A 27488-nucleotide genomic window follows, 5' to 3' on the forward strand; every position below is an offset into this window, starting at 1 on the left:
GAAAAAGCTAATTTTGAACGAGTGGGTGAAGGTGGAGCATTTGCTGCGGTGGGAGGACGCATGTTTGTCCCATAGCTAAAGCACCGCAGGAGCAACGGGACAGACGCTGTCTAGGCAGCCACCGCCGAGGCGAGCGGGAGCAGCTCAGGGCCGCACACTCCAGGCACTCCCAGCTTCGCCCACTGCAGCGGCACCTCCCCCTCCCAGAACTATAGTCCCCATGATGCAAAGCGCCGCCGCGGGGCCTGTAGAGAGCTGGGTTCCTGACTTGACCCCTCTCTAAGCTGCCCTACAAAATGCCTGTCCAGAAACAGTGACGTTTCCCAGGGCACACCGCCTTGGGCGGACGAGACAGCCCCTGCCTTCCGGGCAGCTGCTCTCTGAGCGGCCCATGGGCTCCGGGCCCGTTCCGTTTGGGCAGCGCGCCTCTTGGCCTGTCCTCAGGCGCTTGCGTGGACGTCTCGTTAGGGCTGAGGGGAGGGGAGAACTCGGAGGGGGCGGGGCCTGGCGCGCGCGGGCTGCGGAGCGGAGCGGAGCTACCATGAGCGGCAAGGAAGGTGACTGGCGCGCCCCTCCTCCACCCCACGGAACGTTGGGGCGGAGGCGACGTCACGCGGGAGGGGAGGGGGCTGCCTCGCGCGGGCCACCTGGCGGCCCCCGACTCTGGGGACACCTGCCACACGGGCCCGAGCTGTGACGTCGGCAACGGCCGCTCTCTGCAGGCGCGTTCGCGGCACATGGCAGCGCCCACGTCGTGGCCCTTTGTGACGTCCGCGAGGCGGCCAGGCTCCTAACCCAACCCCTACCCCCAGCCCGGCAGCCTGCGTTGCCTGGAGACGGGGGGGCCGGCTCCCATCTAGGCCCAGCCCTGCCTGAGGCAGGAGCACCGTTGGCCAGGCCAGTGGGGTGCAAGCAGTGTGGCCAGGGCTGCCATCATTGTCTTGCTTGTGCGAGGATGTCAACGCTTTTGTGATGCACCATGCACGTGCAATCATTTTTCAGGCAACTCATTGATGTGGCACATGACCCAAGTGCCTCTCAGGGAGGCTTAATCGGCTTTTGGGTCTGCTGTCAGCGCTCCCTTATGACCAGGGAGCCTAGTTTTCTCTGAAAAAAAAAAGAAAAAAGGAAAAATCCCCAATTTTCGGTGTAAAAAAAGTAACTTAAAATGCACGTTTCCACCATTAAAATGAAACACCAGTAGTCAGTCTGTCTGTCTGTCTATCTATCTAGTGGCGTTTCATTTTAATCATGGGGAAATGTGGATTTTGGGTTACTTTTTTAAAACTGAAAATTGGGGATTTTTTTTTTAATCAGAGAAAAGCAGGCTTCTTTTATTGCTAGCCTTGCAATAAAGGCTTCAACTTGGATGACCCATTCTCACTTGCTCACTGTCGACTTAGTGAGCAGTATAAATAAGAAAAAGACTAATTAACATATTTTTTCAGCATAGGATATTTTTTTCAGCAGATACCATCATTTTGAGCTTCCAGTATGATGATTTCATATTTAAGACCTGGCAACTCTGGCTGAAAGGGACCTCCACAGGGCATCTAGTCCAACCACCTGCCTGAGACAGGACTATCCCTATCCAAACCATCCTGTACAACCCTTCATCTAAACCAGTGTTTCTCAAACTGTGGGTTGTGACCCCAAAGTGAGTCACAAGAATATATGAAAGGGTTGTGAACAAACTTTAAAAATGAAAGGAGATGAACATGGGAAACTGCGGCTTTTCCCTTGCAGGCTGGCAGAGCTCTGGCCCTGGGCTGCCTTCTGCCTGGTGTTTAGAGGCCCCTCTTGTCGCTAAAGCATGTCATGAACTCTTGTTTGTGGGGGTTGTGGAGGGGAAGGGCAGCATTTCACTTCCAACTAGGTGAATGGCACGGGGCCGCTCCATGACATGGATCGGGGCCCACGCCACCTCCGTCTTTCAGGTTTAAGCCCCCGGCCACCACACTGCCCCCACCTGACTGGAATCCGAGTCCCTGCCCACCCCCCTATGTGCCACAAATGGGCCCTGCACTCCATATTTAGGGCTTCCCACATCCCACAGGCTGGATGGCATGGCATGGAGGGGACTGGATCTTGCTCACAGGCTGGTGGCTGAGCAGATGAAGGTGTCCATCCTACAGAGCAGAGCATCTCCTTTCCTGCCCTGTGTTGAAGGGGTTGTGCCTGTGGCCAAGTTCAGATGTTGCAGGTGTAATGGCACCTTGAGCTCAGGCCCAGACAGAGACGGCAAAGTGCTGGCTTTTAGCAGTGGCGACGCATAGGGGGTGTATGAGTACCCCGAGAGCACCAGTGCACCCCTGGCTGGCTGCGCTTGCCGCTTAGGCAATGGGCAGGGGGGACAGGCAGGAGTGCTGATGCCCCCCCCCTGCAAGCGCTAGCCAGGGAGTGGGAGTGCTGTGGCGCTCTCAGAAGTGGCTGCAGCAATCGGCCACCTTGCGATTGGCTGCGGGGGACACCCCCCCCCATCAGTGAGATTGGCCATGGGGGGACTCCCCCTCAGTGGCTGACTGGTTGCTGGGGGAGAGGGGGGCACATCCCCCCCGACTAAGGCAGCACCAGTCACCCATGGCTCTTAGCTTGCCCTTTTTCAATGTAACTTGGCCTGCTTTCATTTCTGATTTGGGAACCGTAAGGATAGACAGTAAAAATAAACAAAATCAATATGTGAGTTGGGATAATATTAAACAGATAAATTAAAATGTGTGAAGTGTACCCTTCTTTTGTAGCTCTAAAGTTGTTTCCTTTAAAAGGAAAACTTTAGCTGGAGTCTCCACCCCCCATGTCAGTATAACTTATTAGAGTAGGTGCAGCATTAGTACCTAGGATAGCTTTGTGCTTCACATCTTCCTGTCTGACAAGGGAACGGGGTATTGTGACGGAGGAACAAATGCAAATGAAGATTATATGAGTTTACATAGGCTTATAAGTGGAAGCAGGGGAAGGCAAGAGGATTAAACACCACAGGAGTGCATGTCAAAGTTAAAATACAAGTTGTAAGAAATTGGTTGAGAGAGGATTGTAAAGAGAAAAAGTGACACCATTTTGTGCAGAGCAAGAGACCTGGAAGTTCAGTGTTAGGGAACAGTATAACAGGGAAAACATTACACCAGTGAGTGGGAAGGGGAGACGAGGACAAATGTGCTCGTCAGAGCATGGGGAGCTGAGAGGGGGCATAATAAGAAATAAAAATGAATACCATTAATCAGTAACAGTTACTTACATTGCTTCTTTGGCTGGGTCTCCTCTGAAGACCAGAGTCTTATGGGTATGCCAATGAGATGCTTGTAACTACAGTAATAGGGTTATTTTTATTTGAAAGGTCTCTTTACAAACTGTGGGTCCAATTCTGTAGTCTTTTGTTCACACAAGGCGTGACATTGACTTCAGTGGGGTTAAGAGTTTGCAGGGTTAGGCCTTATAAACGTATAGCACTAAACAAATTCAGCTAACTGTTTGTAGAAGGGAAATTTTGTGAAGGGACCCAAAGCAACTTTCCACTTCTCTGGAAAAAGCCTTAGCATCTTTAGGTGCCCCCTCATGGATCCATTGAAGTTTGTAGGGGTTGTGCTTCTCTTTTCAGTGGGATAATAACAAAGTTAATAATGCCATACAAACCAAATAGGACTTCAGTTTGTAATATTTCCTATAGTACTCTACAGTAAACTGGATGAAATTGAGGTTACCTACTGTGGAAAAATTGCTGCTATAAAATACTGAACAATGGGTAGAATCAAAGCAATTTCTGAAACAAGTGCTATGTCATCTTGGTCAAGCTGTTACAAAAAATGTAATGATGATATATAAATTTTACTTATGTATATTTTCTATTTATAGGGTCAGGGGGGTTCAGGAAACGAAAGCATGACAATTTCCCCCATGGTCAAAGGAGAGAGGATAAAGAGAATGTTACTTCATCTTCAGCTTTGATGATATCTTTTAAGTGTAAGTAAATGTTGAATCCCAGGTCGTAAAAATGTATACAATAAGAATTGGTAGGAGAAAATATTTAGTTGTGGTATGATAAACAGTGGTATCAAGGCAAAACTGAAATTTGGTAAAACACCTATATATTTAAATCTGGACAGAAGCCTTACTTTGTGAGCCAGCAGATTCTAAGAATGGTGTGGTGGTGGGAAGTTCACTTTGCTTAGAAAAAAGAGCCACAAAGCTTTTCCCACTGATCTTTGTAAGAAGCAAGGATTTGTTGGTGCTGTCCTTTATTGGACCAACTGTAGAGTTGGGAGAGGTGTTAGATGTACACTTGAGCACAGAGTGCCTGTCAGATCACTCTCTTGGCAGATGAGCTCTTGTTGGCATATCCACATCCACACCTGGGGCGCTGTCTGCTCCACTTAAAAAAGTAGCAGCAATCCCCCTGGTATACTTTGCTGGGCTTAGTCTACACTACAAAGTTTTGCCAGCCAAACTTCGGTTCTGTTGGCAAAACTTGGAGTGTATTCATGCTCAAAGCCCCTCTGCAACAGCAGAACCCTCCACTACCAGCAGCTATATCAGCTCTCCAGAGGCTTCTGTTGCCATATTGCAGCTGGTTGAATGTACATGTAGATAATGGAGCTGCCAAGTTCTGGAAGTTCTGTGACTTCACCAGCACATGAGCGTGCACATACTCTGGTAGCTTGGCAGTTGTAGCTGTTGCCAGCTGCCAGAAATTTGGTAGCAGAGGCAGGTATGAATATAGATCTAACTTTAAAATGGATTTTTCACTAGTTATTCTGTCATCAAGCCTCTTAATATCTCTTCCTGGCAGTTGGCTGAAGGCACAGGTAAGTGCTTCCATGCTTTCAGCTTTGGTTTGTTTAGTAGTTGGTCCCTTTCCAGAGTTCACTACGTGCTTTGGTGCCACAACTGCTGTAGTGAAAGAAAACATGTGGAGCTACCAGAAGCATGCGGCATCTGCTGCTTGCCACATGAACTTTTAGCAGCAGGGGCAGGTAAATGTAGATAAGACCTGTTCAAAGGGAGAATTACAAATACAGAAATAACTATTATGTATGAAAGATGCACCATATTTGGATTGTGATATCAGAAAGAAAAAAAGTTAAAAAAATTCTTATTCTTTTATCTGATTCTCAGTATTCATACCTCTCTCTCTTCTTCCTTCCTCCTTTTAGGTTTCCTTAGTTCATTTCTATTATGTGGAGTGTATTGATTTGAATCAAAGTGGTTTTTGAATCATGGATTTTAAGTATGATTTAAATCAGCAAGCAAGTAACCTTAACTTAAATAAGTTATTTTCAATGATCTGTATTTTCCATTTGGCACAGAAAAACACAATAAAATGTGGATTTTCTCCTTTCAAGGAGAAAAATGCAGGAAATGGTGGGTTTCCCTATGCAGGCTGGCAGAATTCCAGTCTGCAAGAGGCTGGGGGAACAGGAGGAGAATGTTCAGCTAGGGGGTGCCACGTGCATGGGGGATTGAGGCCCTCATAGTGAGGGAGGAACGGAGATGGGTAGGGTTGGGGGCACTGCCCAGCTAGGGTGGTGTGTGGGGCTTGGGGCCCAGGGCTGGGGTGTTCCCCTGCTGCTTCTAGATGGGCACGAGGTACCTTGCCATTGTGGTGCGAGGCTCCCTGCCCAGCTCTGCCCTTCTGCACCAGGTCCCGCTTGCTGGGCCACAAAGGCCCCCAGGAGGAGAACAACAGGGTGGGAAGGCCCAAACCCACAGCCGCCAGCCCACATCTGCCCCCCCCTTCCTCACAACAGGCTCCACTTCAGCCGTTCAGCCTGTGGGGAAGGGTGAGCTGGGCTCCACTGCAGCAGCCACCGCCTCCCACAGCCAACAACTGGGGCTCGGGTGCTGCTGCGGGGGTCCTGGGGCTGCAGACCTAGGTCCCTAGCCCCATAGCCCTGGCAGCTGGGGGCCCCCTCTGGCAGGGCTGGAGGGACAGGGGGCTGTGGGTGGGGAGTGAGGGGCACCAGCAGGTCTGGGGGGCTGTGGCTTGGGAGTGAGGGGCAGTGGCATGGCATATCAGGGCTGCTCAGTGCCACAAAACAGTTGGGGTTGGGGAGGGAAGCCGCAGCTGGACCCATGTCCTGGTGAGTAAAGGGGGCAGGGGGAGCTCTGATTTTTTCCATAATAAAACTGCCAAATCAAATGCCAAAATTTATAGACATTTAGAATTTGTTTTATTACAGTAATTGAGGCACTGGTAGGCTTCCAGATTGCTTTAAAATTGTAAATGTATCAATAAAATGTGATCTACTCATACTTATATACATAGTGACATTTCATTTTAATCACGGAAAAAACACGGATTTTGGTTTAATCCAAGAATTTGCAATTTTTTTTTTTATCAGAGAAAATCAAAGAGTGCAATTTTTAAAACAGAGAAAACCAGGACCCCAAATGATTTAATCTTATTTTGTATTCGTTGTTTTCAGTTTTTTCCTTAAAGGAAAACGTCTTCTGGTTGGTTGGCATAAACATGAAAACTTATTGATTTACAGGCAAATATAGCATTTATATGAAATATTGTACTTTTTACTAATATTTATATAAAGGAGATGCAAACTTAAAATACATCCATTCAGAATCTTAATTTATATATCTTTTATGGTAAGAATATTGTGAATAATGCACCACTTGTATACTAGATGATTTTTTTTGCTTGTCATTTTTTTTGTTGGGTTGTAATGTGATGGAAATTGGAATTCAATGTGCAAAACATCTTTTTAAATTAGTTTATATTACCTAATAAACTTCTACCTACATAAAATAAGTTTATCAAAACTTGACTTTAAATTAAATGGGCTAATTAAACAAAGGTTGTATTAAGCATATTTAGTGAATTAACACATTATGTCTGTTTTAAAAAGTATGTAATTGCTAAAAGATGCATATAGGAGCCTACTGGGATTTTTCAAAAGCATGTAATCACATTACATATCTAACTCTCCCTGAAATCTGTAGGAGCTGAAATGAGTCAGGGTAAGTGCGTAACCCGCTTACACACTTTTGAAAATCCTGGTAGGCATCTGTCTCTGTCTAGGTGCCTAAGTATCTTTAAAAATCTGGCTCCTTGCCTTCACATGTTTAAAAAGCTGGCTTCTTTTCAAATGTTTAGAGTTAGTAGATCACATCATTTTTGTGAATAGATTGGAAGAGAAGAACTTTTTCAATTCTGTTCAGTTCCTCAGTTTTTGATGATATAGAGCAAATAAAATGTTCTGTTTCTGCCTGCTAGATAAATTGGAACCAGAAGTAACTACAGTATGGCAAAAGCTTTTCTTTTGTTTTTGTTTTATATTGAGACTTGGAAAAAAGCAGCAGTAGCTACATCATAAAAAAAATGAAGAAATAGGTACTGAATAGGGGTGCACCAATAAAGATTTTTTTGGCGATACCAATGGCTGATTATTAACCAGCCATATTGGCTGATACTGAACCAATAGCCAATATGCAGCCCAGCAACTTGGAGAGCAGCATCTGGCTGGTAATTTGGGGCGGAATGTGGGGTGCTGATTGAGGCCACGGCAGTGAGGGAGGGCATGGGGCTGGGACAAGGGTAGGAGCTGCCTGGGTGGGGTGCAGGATGGAGCCATAGGCAACTCATCTGGGGAGTGCAGGGAGGGGTAGCTCCCTGCCACTGCATGCACTTTAGGAGAGGCATGTGCCTCCCAGATATGTGTGCAGGGTAAGGGCAGGCTGCTTGCTGTGGGCATGGGGCCAGGGGCTATGCTGGCCTTTTCCTGTCAGGGCGGGGGGCTGGGCAGGGGCTGTGCTAGGGACAGGCAGTGGCAGCCCCGGGAGGAGGCGCTACAGGGTCCCCCCAAAATTCACTATAGCCCCCCTTCTAGCACTGCTGCTGCCCACCCCACCCCCCCGACTGGGGAGAGGCTGGCTCAGCCCCTGGCCCTGAGCCCGCAACCTGCCCTCGCCCTGTGCACAAATCTGGGGGGCACATGCCCCCCGTGCCTTCCCCAGGGGTGCGCTCAGCGGCAAGCTGCCCATGGATCTGCCATGCCTGGGCAGTGCCAGCTCCAGCCCCACTCCCTCCCTCAATGTGGGAGCCTCAGTCTGCCTCCTCCCCCCCACTTACCAGCTGGACACTGCTCTCCAGGCTGCTGGGCTGTGTTCCTGACCACGTGCATGCTGTGGCTGCATTCATGCATTCAGCATTTATTGGTGACGTTATTGGTTACACTGGCCAAAAAAAACCCAATTGCCAATAATGTCAATTTTCCTTTTATCGGGGCCAATCCGATATGGACCAATATATTGGTACACCTGTAGGACTGAATGCACATTTATAAAGTTTAGTTGACCTCAGAAATTGAAGTCTCTACATGATTCTCTTTGGAGCTGCAACACCTTTTGACATATTAAAACAGGAAGGTTCAACGATGCAGTGTATTAATATTAAAATGTATGTACATGATTTTATTGGATTATAGCACACTGAGATTTTAATCTTAGTTGCCAAGATTTCAAATTTAATTATAAACAGGTATTTTAATAAGATATTTAAATTAAGATGTAAATAATGACACATTTAAATAAAATCTGAAATAAAAAACCTGTATTTTTTAAAGCTGTTTTTAATTCCCTTGGTATTATAGCCCTGACATCCTCTATACTAGTCTGCAGCCATATGCAAATATTCAATCCAGCAGAGGGCAGTCAAACATGCATTGAAGGAGACATGAATGTACTCCCTGCATATCTCTTTGTCTTAACTTTAATAACTTTTATTGTACTTTCACTGTTGTATAATTTGGTAAAGGTTTGAAATGACATGACCTCCATATGTAAAAAAATAAATAAATAAAAAAAAAATCAAACACAAAATATGAAGATTATGGGAGGTTAACAGCAAAGTCATTGTTACCCAGGCTGGATAGTAACAGAATACTTAAGCTGTTGAAATGAATTACACATTCGCACGTACATCAGGACCACATTGTGATTGTTTGCATTCTGTTCTCAGCATTTCAACTTGAGCTTGATACAAGACATGATAAATATGAAAGACTTGTGAAGCTTAGTCGTGATATAACTATAGAAAGTAAAAGGACAATATTTCTACTTCACCGGATTACTAGGTGAGTTACTACATTAGTTCTCATTTCCATGCTGACTCCAAATTTATTGCCTTGTTTTTTTCTGTTTGAGTAATATTCTGATAAGAGCACCTTGAAGGAAGAGGAATGCAAACTTAGTTTATTTCCCATAAGTTGTGTTGTTTTGTTTCCTTTAGGACTGTACATAAGTGGGGTGGACACAGTGCAGTCAAGGAACTAAATAAGAGCTAGATGCTAGTTCATTTCAAGTCCATTTCCTTAGTGCCTGCCTCTGTTGGAATAAAGAATAGTCCAAAACAGGATCAGATTAACACAGAATCCTTGGTAGGAGCCAACAGAGGTCTTTTCAGCTTCCAGTGAACTGGGAGGGGAGAGGATACACCCTTCCCCTTTAGGTTAGTTTGTCTCAGGCAAGAGTTTCCCCATTTTTATAGCCCCACCCTGGGTCACTAGTATGAAGGGCAGGGAATGCAAGTTCTACTTATAACCACTTATATGCTGGATCCTAAGAAGGGTCTTTATTCTCCCTTGTGGGGTACCTTAATGTTTGTGTGCTTATTCTTTCAAATGATCATTCAAATTAGCAGCTACTGTGGAAGAATAGTGGGAAAAATTGAGGCTTGCTACAGCTTCTTGTATACAGAGTTTACCTGGAGCATTATAGATGCCATTTCAACCATCGGGCTTGTCTGTAAAAGTCTTTTTCTCTAATATTTCCCACTGATCTTAATCCCAGGGCCGCTATACAATGGTATGAGCAGTGTGTGCACAATTGTAAATAAGGGTTTGGCAGCAACTGTCTTCTATTCTTGATATTTTCCAGACCTGCTTTGAGCAGTCCCACTGTTGCTGAGCAGGGCATAAAAATGTTGGGAAGGACTTGTGTATTGACTCAGCTTACAAATAGGTGCTTTATTGTAGAACTTTGTCTGTGTAAGCTTTTAGATTCACTTTCATCAGAAAATCCCATTTCCTATGAGATGGTGATTTTCTATACATCTTGGGTGCTGACAAACATGTGGGGGGAACACCCCCCCATGCTTTACTGGAAGCAGCAGCACATTAGTTTGACCTGACTGCAGCGTCTGTATAGATCAGGTACTTTAGTGAGGTTTTTGCCACTTTAGAGCTGATTCAATCTGCTATTAGATAAAAGTGCCAAAAAAGCCCCACTAACATGCCCGATCTATACGGATGTTGGGAAAGCCAGGTGTAGCTAACATCCTGCCTCTTCTGAACATGTGCTGGGCTGGTGCAGGGGTGCTCAGAGTTTAAAGTAAAGCACTGTTATTCCTCCCCCCCCCTCCCCATCTGCAAACTGCCATTGTTTCTCTCTCGAGCTCTCCACTGAATAGTTAAGACTCATTTCTGAATTCCCATGATTTTTAAACATTTGTACAAAACAAAGCTATTCACAGAATAATAATTTAAAACATGTTGTAAGCCATGAATGCCATGTAAATGGTGGGACTCTGCAGTACATTAGGGAAACCAGTATATCTAGTGTCAGGTATAAAATGTCATCTAACAATAGGTATATATTAGATGTTTCAGAGCAGCAATTTCCAATTTTTTGCCATGGTGACCCTACTTCTGGGCTTACAGCTCTAATCCTGGTCTGAGACCCACCACTATAATTGAATTTCTTTAGGGATTGTGACTCCTTGATTTAGCAACTGCTCTTTTAAAGGTGTCCTTAGTGACATATTTCACAAGTACTGCCTAAAATATCATTTATATAGTGAATCCTTTTATAAATGAGCTGTTCAGTTTGTTGCAAAACACTGTAGATTTTGAGGTAGAGAAGACTTACACAATTTTTTTTATCTATTTATTTTGAATCTTATGGATTTCCTCAATTTTTCTACTTTAGTCAGAAAAGCTTCAGGCTGAAATGAGTACTCTGCAAATAAGACTGAATTTAGCTTGTTGATGATCTTGAGGGCAAGAGAGAATCACACGTTTAGAATGTGCTCTGGATTTCAGAGGTAGTTTATCCTGATTCAAAAGAAAAGTTCAAAGTTTGTTCCATTCAACATATTTGCTTTTTTTTTTTTAACTGAACTAATTAAATACATGTTGGCTAGCATACAATGAAGTGTGTAACTATTTCACTCTGCTGATGTTCCAACTGTTTCCATATTATAATTTGACTTGTATTTTGTGGTCACAGTTCCCCTAACAGAGAAGAAATACTAAATGAATCTGAGGTCAAATTAGATGCTGTCCGACAGAAGATTAAGCAAGTAGCACAAGAATTAACAGGAGAGGACATGTATCAATTCCACAGAGCCATCTCTCCAGGTAAGTCTACATTCAAATAGATAAGTGTACATCTTGGGCCAACTTTAATTTAAATGCAATTTCTTTATTTCAGTGGGATGCATCTTCATACACTGGGTCTGAATTTGGCTCTTTAGACTGCTGTGAGAGAGATTAGTTTTACCCTACTGATGTTATGTTGTTGCAATAGTAATCCTGCTCAGCACAAGAGGGACCACAGGTTCAGACATTTGTTGAATGCCTCTAAATTAGAATCCCCACTAAACGTAATAATACCTCAGTGCACTCCAGCAAGGGGCAGGTCTCAGTGTTGAGAGCCATTCATCTTGGGACTGGGAGCACAGACAGAAGGGAAGACACCTCTTATCCTAATGCACTGAATGTTTAACCTGGTGTTAAATCATTTGTAATGACCTGATTCTGGGTCAGTGTTTCGTGTGTAGCAGAACAGCTACATCGCTGGCTCGTTTGTAGTTTACAACTCAAATTGTGACTCCTCCTTTTTTTGGTCATTAAACACTTTTGGTCATTTTTCATAAGGCTCAAATATTTAATCGCAGTATGGATATCAAACACTAACTCTGCTGCACACCACCATTCAAAGAAATGCGTCAATTTCCACTTTTGTGTGTTCATAAACAATTTCAAAAGTTGTCTATACACTGGCAACTGGACTTGATGGATCAGGAGGCTCCTTCCAGTCTTACATTCTTATCTCTGATGTGCTGATACATTGGTAGTTAGTACAACCTGGATGTTATCTAAAGCTATGTTAGCTTAGAGAAGTGTATAAGTAAAATTGCACTTTATATTTCAATAGCCAGGCCATTGAGACAGGACCTCCCAGGCTTCTCACGTCTTTATTTTAAGGTAGTTTTTGACTATATAACTTTTTATCATTCTTCATTCAGAAAAAAACCCTACTCTTGACATTACTGGAAGTTTTATTTGAGTAAAAGGTCAAAGGTGTATTCTTAATGACCAAGTTAGTTTGCCAATGGAAATCTTTGAAGTTACATTTTGTTACCAGTTTTTAGAAATACCTGTAAAGACATGTAATTTACAAAACCTGTACAAATAAAACATTAAGGTTGTGGATCTATACTTCTGATGATCATGAACTTCGTAAAAGTTGAAATACCAAACTGTAGTAACTTTTAAGATGAAACCTTAACTCGGCCCTTCTGCCTTTGAAATGTATCAGTATGCCATATTATAGTGTTCCACTGACCTGTATTTAATGTTGCTGCTACTTTATCAATAATGTATTTGTTTTATTCCAGTTACAAAGTGGTTGATTCTCAAAAGAAACTACTTTGTGTATGCATATTTTAATGTCACTCAGAATATAGTATTCTAAATTTAATTTGCTCTGTAGTCTTAGAAAGCAAATGCCCAAAGAAGTTGTAAGGAATGCAGCAACTGCATACCACCTAATTCAGAGGTTCTCAACCCTTTTAGACTCAAGACAGCTCTCATAAAATTCCAGCTCTGAGCTTTTTAACTTCTTTTTTGGCTATGGAAAAAGACTAGGGTATTTCTGTTGCAGAGAACTCAGAAAGACCACAGAGTCAGAATGTATGACACTATTTGAAATCTCTGGGTTTATCTTGCGAATCATGTGTAGGTGTTTGCACACCTAACAGTGCTAATTGTATAGCACCTTTAAAAGGGTCTTGCAGCACTCTAGGGTGCTGTGGCACACTGGCTAAGAATCACTGGCCTGTTGGTATACTGCCAACCCAGTTGGATCGCCATTGGTTGATGTCTAACTGAGAGGAGGTATTGAATGGAGATCTCCAGGAGGCTGGTTCAGGTTGGGGTCCAGTATTGTTCAATATCTTCATTAATGATTTGGAGCAGGGCTGTCCTGCTGACAGCCCATAGACTGCATCTGGCCTGTGAGGGGTTAATGTGCAGCCCACAGACTCCCACTTGGTCACCACTCCCCCTGTTAGGCCTGGTGCTGCAGTGGTGGCTGGAGTCTCTGGGGTAGGGCAACATGGTTAGAGGCCTGGTGAGCTCGCTGCCTGTGCAGCAGCAGCACCAGAGGGAGGGGTCTGAGAGTGAGTGTTCACACTGCTTGCGTGGCAGGAGGATGGGGCTCACCTGTGCAATGGTAGCAGTTTACCTGTGCTGTGGTAATAGTGGAAAGGGCTTCTAGCCTTGTGTGGGATTTGTGTTGCTAGTGTGGGCAGGGAGTGGGGAGCTGTACATTGCTAGGGTTCCAGGGAGCCTGTGCAGCTGCCTTGCACGTGAAGCCTATGCAGTGGGCAGCTGAGGGCCTGTAGCTGGTGCACTGTGCAGCCCCTAGCCACTCTGAAGTGGAACAGCCCTGATTTGGAGGATGGAATTGAGTGCACAGTTAGCAAATTTGCAGATAACACCAAGCTGGGTAGAAACATGGACACTTTGGAGCAGGGGTGGTCAACCCACAGCATACATGCCACAAGTGGCATGCACATCCAGTGTGGGCAAGGCTACAAGGGAGAAGGGGAGGGCAGGGCAGGGTAGTGTCTGGGTTTGGAGGGATGTTTTGTGGCTCTCTGGGGCTGTGCTGCCTGCACTGGGAGGCCAGCAGGAGCCAGGGTGGTAGAGCCCATCCCACCCACTGCACCCCACTCACCTGTTTGGCCACTCTATAGTGAACTTGGCCTAGCTGAGCTAGCCAGGAACTGCCCTGTACCACTGAGCAAGTGAGGTGACCAGAGAAATGTGGGGTGGAAAGTGAAACAGCCCCATGCCTCTGGAACAGAGAGTGCAGGGAGAGTGGAACAGCCATGTACCTCCCTGCAGAAAGGATGGAGAGGAGGTAGTGGGGAATGGAACAGCTTGGTGCTGCTTGTTGTGGGGGGAGATGGGGGCAGATCATCCCAGCACTGCCCAGAAAAAGGAGCCAGGTGCAGGCGCAGCAGGTCAGGTCTTTGCTTCCCCTAGACAGGTAAGACTGACCACACCCCTTCCCTCTCCTCAATTTCCAGCATTTGGCAGCCCTCCACACACCTCATGGCACAGGGGTGTTTTGGGCAGAGTGCAAAACTTGTTCATTATGCCTCTGCCTAGGCCCAGCCCAACCAAGCAGTCCTAGACCAGGACCAGCAAGCTCCAAGTCCAGGGAGACCAGAGTGAGACCACCCCTGTCACTGCCACTTGCCAAGCCCACCATGCTGAGTGACCCCAGAAACACAGCAGGACGCCTATAACAAGGTGCATGGCTCAAGGGCTGCAAGGGGCCAGCTGGTGGGGATGATTGGCTGGCTCTAGAGTAAGTTAAAAGCTCCCAGACATGACAGTGGGGAGGGAGGGAAGCTGAGAAGAAAAGTGGCACTGAAGCACTGCGGTGGAGCCCTTGCCCTGGATAAAAGAGGCAAGAGGGATGGGTGAGGTTCTGTTGATGTTTTGCTTTTCTATTTAGTTTGAAGTAGGAAAGGGGAAGGCTGGCTCCTGGGCCTGGCTGAGGGAGTAACAGCCCAGTACAATGCCCCTCATGCAGCCCCTTGCTCCCCAGTGCCACCCCACACTATGCCCTCTATCCAGGGTGTCCCCAGTTACATGTGGACCCAGGATTCTAGTGTCACTGCTCCTACAGTGAGTTAGCCCCACTGCATGCCATCGTGACATCAGAATCCTCTTGAGAGCCAGCCCTCAGGGTCACCTCATCCCACTGCCCCATGGAATCTCCAGCACCCTGAGGATGCTGCGCAGCTGGGCTCCAAGGGTGCAACTGGGAGTCACCTCAATAAAACATTTTGTGATGAAGATACTGCCCAATAAGTGGGGGGAACAAGGTACTCACAGGCAGTTGCCCATGGCTGCAAGTCCCCCTGTCAGCATCATGGGCTCTAAAAATGTCATGGCACAAGGCCTTGCAGATGCTGGAGTGCTGCTCCATCCTTGGGCATGTAGGCACCAGCTGATACAATGGATTTGGTACTGAAGGCAGCATCCTGAACAGGGCCTGCTTGTTCTGTTCCATGAGAGGCATAGGCCCTGAAGCTGTCACTGGGCATGTGGAAAACCTATCACTGAAAGTACCTTCAGACACAGCCTCACAAGGTGCCTCAAATGGGGCTGTCACAGGGTAAAAACACCTGTTACTGCTGTGGCCATAAAATAATAAAGCGATCACTGCTGATAATGGACGGGGAGCCCTCAGGTGCTGAGGCTGCCTTGCAAAGACTCCATGCACAATCAGTGCACTGCAGTGGTTTTCCAGACCTCTTTCAAATGTTTACAAGAAGTGCTTTTACTTTATTATTCTCTTTAATTTTCAGCTCGAGCAGCGCAGAGCATCACTGTGACCAGCCTGCAGTATGTGCGCTGCAGGCAGCCACTGTGCGTAGCATGCAAGCTTTGGGCACTCAACGTGGGGGCTTTGGAATGGAGGCAGTAGGGCTCAAATCTCCAGCCACACAGAGCGGAGCAGTGGTAGGATGCTTCTGCAAGAGATGGCAGTGCCAGGAGCTAGGTTAAGACTTCTCTGACGTTGCAGCTGCTACCAAATTAAGTGCTCTCTCACCATGTAAAACTGCAGTTGTTACGGTGCCAAAGACTTGAGCCCTTCTGCCTTAATTCTGGCACCCCAGGATGCAAATTCTATTAGTGTGCCTCTGGGACGACAGGATCAGAGTGGCATATGCAGGGAGGGGGAGCTTGTGGCATGGCACACCTGCCAAAAAGGTTGGCCACCCCTGCTCTGCAGGATAGGGTCAGGATTCAGAATTATTTATAAGCTGGAAAAATGGTCCAAAATTAATCAGATGAAATTCAGTAAGGACAATGACAAATGCCTGCATTTAGGATAGAACTATTAAATGTACAAACACAAATCGGGGAACAGCTCGTTCAGTACTGCAGAAAGGGAAGTGATTCTTCCACTGTTCAGTACTGAGGAAGCCTCACCTGCAGTACTCACCTGTCCAGTTTTGGGCTCTGCATTCCAAGAAAGATGTGGACAAACTGGGATGAGTCTAGCAGAGGGCAACAAAAATGATTAGAGGTCTAGAAAACATGACTTACAAGAAAAAGTTGGAAAAACGAATTATTTAGTCTGGAGAAGAGAAGACTAGGGGATAGTTTGATGAGTTTAAATACTTGAAGAGCTGTTAGAGGATGGTGATGTCCTGTCTTCTTCAGCTGCAGAGAATACTCTGTAATGAATGTAAATTATGGCACAGGAAATTTAGGTTGAATATTAGGAAGACTTTTCTAACTGTGAGAATTGTAAAGTTTCGAAACAGATTACTTAGAGGATTGGGGAATCTCTATCCTTGTAAGTTTTTCAGAGCAGGCTAGTCAATCTCATTTTAGACTGGAATGGTTTAGTCATGGACAAACTTGCCTTGAGCAGGGGGTTGGACTGAACCTCCTGAGGTCCCTTCCCAGCTCCCATTTTCTGTGAATATATTACAAAAATTTAATTCTGTGTTTGGAACTTAGAAATGTAAGTTGCCTTTTTTGGCTGATCTATGGTAGTACTTATAACAGTTATGAATCCTTATTTGTAGTTCTCAGGTATTTATGACCTGGCATCTGAAGTAAAGAACTACTTAAGATCTCATGGAGATTTGTAAACTTCACCAGTGTAATCTGTGCTGCTCATAGCCCTTCTGATTTGTGTTCCAACCTTTCTAGAGAACATAATGTTCACCAGTGTACCTTGTCATGCGCATAACATTTAAGGGCTTTGTTCCACGTTGCTATCAGGGAAAATAACTTAGCAGCATTCCCCATGTGTCAGGACTCAGTGACTTCATCCAGTTTGGAACCTTTGAGCAACTCTGAAGTGGGGGTGAGGAAGCAAGTGAGCAAACCTGATATTCTCCTGAAAGAATATTCTAAGAGAGAAAACAAGACTCGGTGAAATACACTTTCAGTATGTCTTTGCAAAGGTGACAAATGACATTTTTGCATGGAATGCCTTGTAAACTTGCTATAAATACAAGTAGCTCCTTTATGTGAAAGAAATCAATGCCAAAAATTGTTTTGTCTTTTTGGATTTTCTCTGGCTTTGGCAGCCTTTCTTCAGTCATTTTCCCCTTTATAATATGTCAGTCTCTGCCTTACTGTAAGACCCTATCAGATATTAAATGGGAATGAAAAATCCTATTACAAACAAGTCAAAATACCCATTTGGAAGGATTCTCTTTTAGGAACTGGGAAATTAAAAAAAGAATTAGAAAGAATTCAGAATGACTGTCCCTTGAATCATGTTGAAGTCTTAAAGATATCTCAACCATTTTATTAGTGTGTCTAGGATAGGACAGGCAAGACCAAATGGTTAAAAAGTTAGAAGTGCTGCAAACCTCCCTTGGAGGAAGTTAGGGGTCCACTGCCTGTGCTGGTGACTCACTGTCTCTGGCAGCTGCAGCCTCTTCTAGTCACCATATGTGAGGAGGTAACACATCCTAAGACCACCAGTCCTCTACCCTTGGGTGTGTTCTGTAGGATGTAAATTTGCCACAGTGCTCTACACACCACTTCCTTCCCTTCATTTTTGCTTTACTGAAGCCAGAGAACCCAAACCCTGAGGAATAAGTGTCTTGACACCCATCTTGCTGGGGTCATCTGATTCTAGTGGTCTTTCCTGCCCAAGTGCAGGAGGGTTGGACCAGATGATCTGTAAGATCCCTTCCAGCCCCTAACAACAATGAAACTATGAATAGTGGAGGATTAGGATACATGCTACTTCATGTCTTTCCTATTATTGAGATGTGCAGGGTTAAATTCTTGCACCAGTCCCTCCTCATCTGTTACACAAAGTAACCGAAGACTTTGTCATCAGTCCTTTTATAGACAAGTGGGCAGATGCAATAGATTACACTTCTAGAGGAGGAACATAGACCTGTTTCATCCTTGCTATCTCCAAAGAGTACATGTTAAGACAAGTTGCTGCAGGTAGGTTTGGAGTATCTTGGATTTAGAAAAAGATCATGTTGTGTATTTTAGTCTCCTCCTTTCTTTGAGTCATATGAATAGGGGGTAAGTCCTGTGGAACCCCTTTATTTCCAGAGCTGCAAGTCCTAGAAATCACCCTCGTAGTTCTGCAGTCGGGGAACTTGCCCCAAGCCCAAAACTCAGTATTAAATGAGAAGAAAAATTAGCCCTCATCCAATTTCTATAGACCATTTACTGCTGTTAATTGATTTGTAGTGCTTCTGCATGATGGGCCTATATAGGAAACCCCTGTATTGGTGCCTTGAAGCCTGTGTTAGTGTCGTTTTTGCACCGGGGCTATAAAAAGAGGGCTCCCACATTTCACTGAACAGCCCAGTGGAAGCTTGAGGAGGACTTTCAAAAGCATTGTTTAATAAGTATGTGTAATCTTAAGTTTTGATCTAAGATGCGTGCCTACTTTCACTTTATTCACAGGAACTTGATCACCTCAGCTGGGAACAGGATGGCAGACAGGGAGTTAGTGTTTTGGCTTCGGGTCTAATAGAATTTTTATTGGTTTCTCTTGGTAGTGGGGAAGCTGAGATCTGAGGGGACAGCATAGATGTGAAGACTCTAATTGTGGCAGGAGTGTGAAGCTAAGATAAAATCAGAGTGGAGGGAGAGTGTGAAGGGTAATGGTTAAATAAGAACACAGTTGATAGGAGGTACATGTTTTTCTGAAACTTACCATGATTAACTAAAATTATAATGAAAAATCAGTGATGCAAGTATCAGCTTTTTTCTGCTTATATTAAGTCAATATTTACAATAAACCAATAAATATCTTTTAAAAGTAAGGTGAGATTAAGTGAGAGTGGAGCCAGTAATACTTAACCTAGCTCCTGGAGTTTTAAACCTTGACCTTCTAGTCATTTTAAAATTTTCCATTCTGAGTTAATATTCAACAAGATCTATGCAGTTGTCTTCCTTGAGAACTAGTTATTAAAGAAAACACGTTTACAGTTTAAAGTTGAGCACAAAATTAAAAAAAATATCAAAAATAAAATTCCAGTGTTCCATATCTAAAAGGCAGCTTGCCAATTAACCTCAAACTTCCTCAAAATATTCTCCCCTGGATTGTGACTAAATATGAAAGAGTCTCCTGCTCCCCATCCTACATGTCCCAGAAAGGAATGAAAAGGGATCAAAACTGGGCTTAAAATGGAAACTATCTTAATCACCTTAATTTATGGAGTCACGCATAATAAAGCTGCCTGATACACGTTTTATTTAGTATAATAATTGTTAGTCTATAAAAAGCAGTGCTATCAGTATAGTTCTTGGGAATACTGTTTGCTACTTGTAATTGTTAAATGCTTTTTTTGGGGTTACTCCAAACAGTTGTTCTTTTGACTTGAAGATAAAACAATTCTGGCAGAGCACTAAAGGAGTTCCATGCTTTCCCTCATTAAGAATAGTGCTAATGGCACGCAGGACGTTTCCCCAAAGGACACTTGCATGAGCTCAAATACTGAGTATAGCACTAATTGAACAACAACAAAACCTGATGACTGTTTTCTACACGTTTCTTAGCAGTACAGATTGTCCCAAGGGATGATTAAACAAGCAAACAAAGATATACTGAAATAACGAAGTCTTTTTTTAATGTAGAAGGTTTCATTTGTTATGTTATGAATGTTCTCCTTTGTTGATATTTTTGAAGTTGTATCATTTGGAATATAGAATTCCTGCTCCTTTGCCCCACTTTACAATGTATACCATATATATCCTGTGAGGAAATGTGCACTGTTTCTTTAAAATTATGGCAGGAAGCCAGGCAAGAGGAGAACTGGGAAAGGTTCTAGGGAGAACCTCTACAATGGAGTAGAGACAGTAGCTTGTAGGAATAAAACTTTTCCCTAGCCTAATAAAGTAATGTTGTGTTAATATCACTAATGTACAGCAAATGCACATACCAAAGTTACAGATCTGAATGCACGTGCTTTGTAAATCAGTAAGATTTGTAGATATTTTTAAAGTATATTTTCAACCTAGTTTGCAATAGGTGTCATTATTCCATTATGTTCAGAAGATACCAAACAAATGAAAGCAAATCTTTGTTATAGTAGTACTAGCCAATTGCCCAACATGAATGGGGGTGGGGGTGGGCAGGCGGGCCTGTTCCCCTTCCCTCCTGATGCTTGGGGTCTGGGCTGGCCTCGCCCCACCCCGCCCCATGTTGGGCCCAGCCCCATTCCTCCCCCCTCCTTCCCCCCCCCCCATTACCTGCAGGGAGCAGGGCCGTTGTCGGGGCGAGGCCAGCCCTGCTGGTCTTCCCCACCCCCCAACTTTCCATCTGTTCTGTTGCCGCCACCTCCTGGGAGCAGGACGAGGGTGGGGGGGGGTGTGAGGCCAGCCTGGCCTTGCCCCACCCTATTCCATCCCCTGTGTCCCCACCATCATAGTGCGGGCTACCTTCTGTCAGAATACATCTTCATGCTCTGATTGGCTGTTTGTCAGTCAATCAGAGCACAAATAAATCTTTACAGACAGGCAGACTGACAGACTTGGGCTTTTATAATATTAGAATGGAGGTAAATTAAGGTAGGCTTGTTTATACTGCACCTAGTTTGGACTAAGAGAGAAGTGACTATTTGTCAGATGAAATTCTAGATTTTTGTCAAAGCATTAGCCACCTAGGGTGTGATACTACCAAGTGATACGTTCCTGAAAATCAAAGGGATTGTAAGATTTTGGGGCGAGACTAAATTTTTTCCCTGTGCATTGTATAGAATAATGAGTCCCTGATTTGTTTGGGAGGTGGGGGCGGGTGGTCTCTGGTCACTTCTTTAATGCAGTTTAATAACAGTGTGTGTAAGCTTAATGTCTTGTTACAGCTGACCTTTTCCACCATGTTACAGTATGCTTTCACTGGTGGTAGAAGTGCTCTTTGGCTCTGGAGCAGCAGCCATCAACATTTTACCACCATGTCTGCACTTGGGAGCAGAGTTAAATGACATTCTTGTAAAAATGTCAGCACCTTGTCTAAATGATCACTTCCACAATTGCTTTCATTAAGGGAGCTGTAATAATGAACGTTACATTAGGAAATTTTATGTAAAATCTGTTGACATGCCTGACATAACTCGTCCAGCGAAGATATTAAACTTGTAGTAAAAGAACATCATAAAAACATTGTTACATCTGACCGTGGCAAAATTTCACAATGTGGCTTATTCTTGTCTGTGGCCTTCTCCTATTTAGGAGTAGATTATGGGTGAAATTGACATGGTATGTAAAAAGTAGAAGCAGATCTCCACAAGTTGGACTGGTTATTGTAGACAAGGCCTATGTGGATTGATGGGGGAACGGTTTATGGCATGATACAGCACCCTATTTTAGCTTAGTTACCTAGCAGCTTCAAGCAATCTAGCAGATCATGGTATCTTTCATGATTATGGGTTTTATTGTCCAAATAGGTCAGGATTTCTCACTCTTAAAAGAGGATATTTTTGTAGGGTATACAGAATGCTTGCTGGAAAATGAATTTATTGCTAATAACTTATTGCATACTGGTGTCTTTATCTGTCATTTTTGTTCTTAAATTGTATTAATTTTCTATGCAGTATAATAAACATCTCATACATACTCAGGCTTTTTGTCACAGCTATCTTCAAATATATTTCTACTAACTTCAAAATCAAGAATGGATATACATTTCAGAAATAATAGGAGGTAGAGGTAGTTATTCACATTTGATTTAAAGTATTGTACCCCCAAAAATGAGTAAATGATGTGTTTAATCATATGCTGAGATAAAAAGGAGTGTGAAGAAAAGCTCCAGTGCTCTCAAAGGCATAGTAAATAGAGAAGAGCATAATAAATTGTAGAAGGTTCACCTAGAACATGAATTAAATACATAGAGGAGAAGGGATCAGCCAAGGAAGCTATTGGATTGCTAAGAGATAGTGGCAAGAACATAATAACACAGGAACAGGATGTAGCTGAAAAATTAAACAAGTTCATCTCCCTACTGTTCAGGGGTGAGAGCATAGACAGAGGTAAGATGCCAAAAATGGAAACTGAGTTTCCTGATGAGGCTATTAAAACACTGAAGGAATTAGATATGAATATACTGCTATCTCTCAAACCTACTTTTGCCTGTTTTTAGACAAATTTGATCCAAATTATGATAAAAAATAGACTAATTGTGACTTTTCTTTTCCATGTTCATTGCTTATTCAAGGCTCTTCCTTATGAATTCCCTCAGACACTTTCTTGTCTCCCTTCCCTCACAGTTTCAGGCTCTCTCCATTCTCTTCCAACCAACATGTACAATTAGCAGACTTGAAGCCTAGGGACGGAAGTTACAAATAAACCAGTTTCGACCATTTTGAAACTGGTTTCTGTGCACTGAACTTATGTTCAGTTACAGGTTTAAACCAGTTTCTGATCACTTAAACTGGGTTAAGATCAACTGGTTGAATGTAGTATCAGACTTAACTGATTTGGGTCCAACTGGTTTATGGAACTTCTGGTTTGTGTCCTGGACCCCTTCCTGGTTTAAGTTAAATCAGACTCCTCCAGCATCCCAGCATGCTCTGCAGCCCTTGGCTGGGCTGGGCTGTCTGTTCTAGCCAAGCAGGGTTGGCCCCACCCTTCTCCTCCGTAGCCGGAGCACTATCACTGCTCCAGTTAGCTGAGAAAAGGGTGGTGGTGGGAAACCATGCTCTGGAGTGCTGCCGGGCCTGCCTGGCAGGCGAGCAGCAGCCCTTGCCAAGCGTCCCCAACCCCCCATCCCCTTCATTGCTTCAGCAGCAGGAGTGGAAGTGGGCCAGACCCTGGTAGCCTGCGGGAAAGTGTGTGTGTGTGGGTGGGTGGGGGGGGGTTAATTCCCTCATTGCAGGGGGTGGCAGTGCAGGCACCGATAGGCTCTGCTTGTGCACCTGGGGTGGCGGCAGCCAGACGCCAGTAGCCTTTGAGAAGGTGGGGTTTAATTCCCCCCATTGCAGGCAGCAATGGCGGGGGCACTGACAGGGCACCCTGGGCCGAGTCCTTTTGAGGAGCTGGCCGCGGGGAGGGAGTGGGAAGGGGATATGTGACCTGGCTGCAGGTGAGTGGGGAGCTGGGGCTAGTTGCAGCCTGGCTCACCACTGCCTTCTGCTGCAGTGATCTTCATTTAATTCATCAACTTTTTGACAAGATGTGATTAGTGAAGAATTACTTACCATCTGAACCATGATAGGAGAAATAGGATGCTGTGGATCATGCAGCTTTCTCAAGGTTTTCATATTGTGTACCAAACCTTAAGAAACATTCTCTAGTGGACACCTCCCTTCCCCTTCATAGTTCAATTATGGCAATAGCAGCAATTGCTTATATGGAAAAATTATATTAGAGAAATAGTTAACATATATTGGCTGCCTTTAATAATACAGTTTTGAAGGTGGACAGTGGAGGTGTCAGCATCATGTGACCAGTTAGTTCTTTAGAAACAACAGCTGTGCAGGTTGCCAGTAGCTCATCGACCATAGGTTGGAAACCTCTGCTATAAATCCAGGAGGAAAATGAGCTGTAGGCAAGAGAAACTTTCCCTTTTTGATCAAATGGGAAACGGGCATAAAAGATCTCCACCCCAGTAGACAGAGCTACTATGGTAAAGAGTGTAATGTGATTTGATCTTTTGATCCGGCTCAGTGCCAACTGTAACCATTTCTCCTTTCTGCTGTCAGACAGGTAGGTCAATTTAACTCAGACAAGGCAGCCTTGTGGCTGCCTTGTCTGAGTTAAATTGACTCGGATCGGTGACAGGCTCCTGGATTTTCCGGAGTGGCAGCCATTGTGCTGCTGAGTGGTGTTTCCTTCAGAGACCGCTGCATCCCACTTTGACAGCGCTTTCTTTTCCAAGAATAGAAGGCAAGATATCACGTGTCAGGGCACAAAGCTTTTTACAAAACCACCACATTGATTGAAAACTTCCACCTGTAGTTTTACTGATTGGGGAGGAAATCTTGCTTCACCTGCCAGCAGGAACAAAATCTAGCTGTAGCCTTGTTGGGATCTACAGGCAGGAAGTGACACTAGTGTCTAGACTTAGAGAGAGGAGTAGGCAGCCTTCTGTAGTGGCTGTGAAGTTGCTTTGTGTATATGAAGCCCTGCTTTCCCACCCGTCGCTCGCAGCGATGGACTTGAGACATCACCTCCACTGTTTCGTGTAAGGCAGGTAGGGTACAAAGTAAAAGGGTTGGGTGGTACTTTGACAGACATGTAGGCAGCAATAGGAGCAGGGTCTGAACATAAATTAAGGTTATCAGTCAGTCTGATTATAGAAAGAGAGGCCAAGGCCTCCCCATAAAGTAGTTCACTTCGAGTTCTTCCTCCCAGACCTTTGGGGCATTTTTATACCTGCAAGCGCTGCAGTGCTGGGCGCTTTGAAAAGCACCTGGTGCTGCATCACTTATAGTTGTATAAGCAGCAAAATGCATGTCAGCGCGCAGAAAATGGCAGCAGTCCACTTTTCAACTAAAACGCATAAAGTGTTTTAGTTAAAAAATGCACCGCCATCATTTTCTCCATGCTGATGTGCATTTCACCACTTATACATCTACAAGCAATGCAGCAGCGTGCACATCAGCTCATGTGCGGAGTAGACTCGATTAATCGAGTTTGCTTCGACACACCATATCTCCGGCACCTCTGAGCACAAAAACGTATGTGTATAAATGCCCTTGGACTTCAGAGGTGTGGTCCATTTATGGAAACTCTTTCTCTTTCTTTATTACTTTTGAGATTCCTGATTGTGTGGTACCTAACCAGTTATTCCTAATGGATGACTATTTCAGCATTATTCAGATTAACTTGGAGCTCCTCTTCCTAGGACTAAAAGAAGCCTATGCATCCTTTCACATTTGATTTCAGAGTTCTTTAATTAGTGAGAGATTTGTCATATAACACAGTGAATGAGCTATCAAACTGATACCCCAACCTCAGCAGGGGCCTATAGCTAGGGACCTACTCAATTCGTAATTTTGCAGATTTTGCGGAAATCGCTTTCCGTATTTAAATTACCTGTAGGTAAATACAGTCCCTATTTAGTTCAGTTTTGCAGGGCATATGAATATATATATAGACTTAGCATGGAAAAGATGGCAGGGGTGGGCAAAGTCTGGCCCACAGGCCGGATTGGGTCTGCAGTAGACTTCATTTCCTAGAAGCCCCTGCCTATGTTGCTGAGACCTGTTTCCATGGAGATCGGCCCCAGCAGTGCTGGCGAGACACACAGTTGGGCGGAGAGCTGCTCCAGAGCCAGGATTTTGCAGTGGTGACAACATGGTTCAGAGCTGGGGCAGAACTATGATCCTCTGCCCACATGCCCTGGGCAGGGGCGCACAGGCAGCGGATTGCGGCTCTGCCTCAGCTCCAGACCATGGTGTCACCACTGCAGGATCCCAGCACCAGCCCTGGAGCAGCTTTGTGCCGTGCCAGTGCTGTTGGGGCCAATCTCCATGGAAACCCTGGTCCTGCACTGTCATGGCCCTGATGCTGCTGGGATCTCCATGGAAACTGGCCACAGCAACATGGGCAGGGGCTGCTGGGAAATGAAATCCAGCCACTAGCTGGATCCGCCATTTTGTCCACCTCTGGTGTAGAGTCTGGTAAATTCAGTGCATTTCTATGTGGGAGGGTAGGTTCAGTACTGAATTTAGCAACGTGCACACTTATTTCAATTTAAATACATTATGAATATGTGCAAGCTATTCTGAAATAAACATCTTTTTAACTGCAATAAGTGTGTCCATACAGAAGTTTTTCCTGCTTTAAACACTACTGGTTTAAAACTTACTTGAGCTAAGAGAAATTTTACATATTGTATGTAAATCAAATTGGATTCTCTCTCTAAGTGTCGTAAAGAATCCAAAAGTTACGTATAACTCAACATGGCATACTGAATTTATATTAATTGGGATTGCTCCAATTAATAAAGACAACAGCAAATAAAACAGTTTTATAGGTTTCGTGAAGATTTTGTTTCACTGATTGGGTTTTCACTTCTTATTTGCCATCATTTAGTAAATACCAGTCATTAACAGTATCATAACCATTTTTTGAGCTTTTGTCACAACAGGATGTCCAAATCACTGGTGCCTCTGATTATGCTATAGCAGTATAGCTCAAATCCTTTTCTATATGTGGTTATAAAATTAATTTCTTGACTTCGTTCCATCACTAACATCTGAAACTGAGAGTCATCTTGACAGCAAAAAAAAAGCTGTTGGATTGTTTTAAAGTTATGTTTTCATTTAATCAGTGTCAGTTTCTACCACTAATGGTTGAAAGAGAACTTTTTTTAATATGAATCCAATAGAAACTTATTTTGCTCAAGTCTGTAGACAACATGGATTGAAATGACAACTCTGAAAGGTGTTAACTCCCACGTTCACCTCCAGAGTGCTTACTCTGCAGCCTAATGATTGAAAGATAATACAATTTAACTTGTTCACTGCTGTTTAAATATCAGTGAGACATTCACTTAACTATTCAGCCACAGCCACTTAATTGTTCACTCTTGTTGGATATTCTGGTGGTTTGCCACCTTGGTAATTTGGTGTACAAACTCTTGAAAGAGAGAGAGAGAACTCCTCTGCCTGTAACCTGCACTGTTTTATCAGTGTTGAATTTTGAAGGTCAGGAAATGTACCATGGTCTATGATGGGCCACAGACCAATGCCTTGAGAAACACTGCCGTATTAGGAGAATGTTCTAGGTTATAGGGGATGGTTTAATGGTCTAAACATCAGGTGAAGTTCCTTAGATGAGTGATTCTCAACCAGGATGTATGGTGTACTGACGTGCCTTGAGATCTTTTCAAGGGTGCCACAGCGTGCCAAGCAATGTTAGGTATGTAAACATTCACAAGAAAAACTCAGAAATATCAAATCGGAATCTTTAATGTTAAAAACATTCAGTCCTGTTTGGTTTGTCTGAGTTATTTGGGACAGAATTGCTTTATTATTTTTCTATAATCAAAAAGTGAAAACTATCAATTGGCAACCTTTTTATCATGATGGGCCTCTGCAACAGCCCCACACTCTCCAGCGAGTAGCAGATTTTGAGAGAGGAATAGATAGAAAAAGGCAGGTGCTAGGACCCTGGTGATGTCTCCTCTGCCATTGTGGCTGGAGCATTTTGCTGATTCCCTGACCTGCCACAGGCAGGATCCAGTCTCTTCATGGACTGGATCCAGCCCATGGGCCATTGGTTGCCAATCTC

The 27488-nt window shown here is 44.2% G+C and overlaps 1 protein-coding gene across 2 annotated transcripts in view; it reads left to right on the top strand.

The window, feature by feature from the left end:
* Positions 1 to 495: 495 nt before the first annotated feature.
* TSNAX (translin associated factor X) overlaps positions 496 to 27488 on the top strand; it is a 40564-nt gene continuing 13571 nt past the window's right edge. The window contains exons 1-4 of one of the 2 annotated variants that reach the window (XM_006274499.4): positions 496 to 557; positions 3850 to 3957; positions 8966 to 9080; positions 11233 to 11363. In XM_006274499.4, the coding sequence (XP_006274561.1) occupies positions 542 to 557; positions 3850 to 3957; positions 8966 to 9080; positions 11233 to 11363 (370 nt within the window). In that variant the 5' untranslated portion in view covers positions 496 to 541. Of the gene's footprint in view, positions 558 to 1641; positions 1658 to 3849; positions 3958 to 8965; positions 9081 to 11232; positions 11364 to 27488 lie in introns of those variants that run through there. The other variant, XM_059715405.1, reaches the window with a different exon arrangement.

Source organism: Alligator mississippiensis, chromosome 1, assembly GCF_030867095.1.
Source record: "Alligator mississippiensis isolate rAllMis1 chromosome 1, rAllMis1, whole genome shotgun sequence".
Classification (NCBI taxonomy): Eukaryota; Metazoa; Chordata; order Crocodylia; family Alligatoridae; genus Alligator; species Alligator mississippiensis.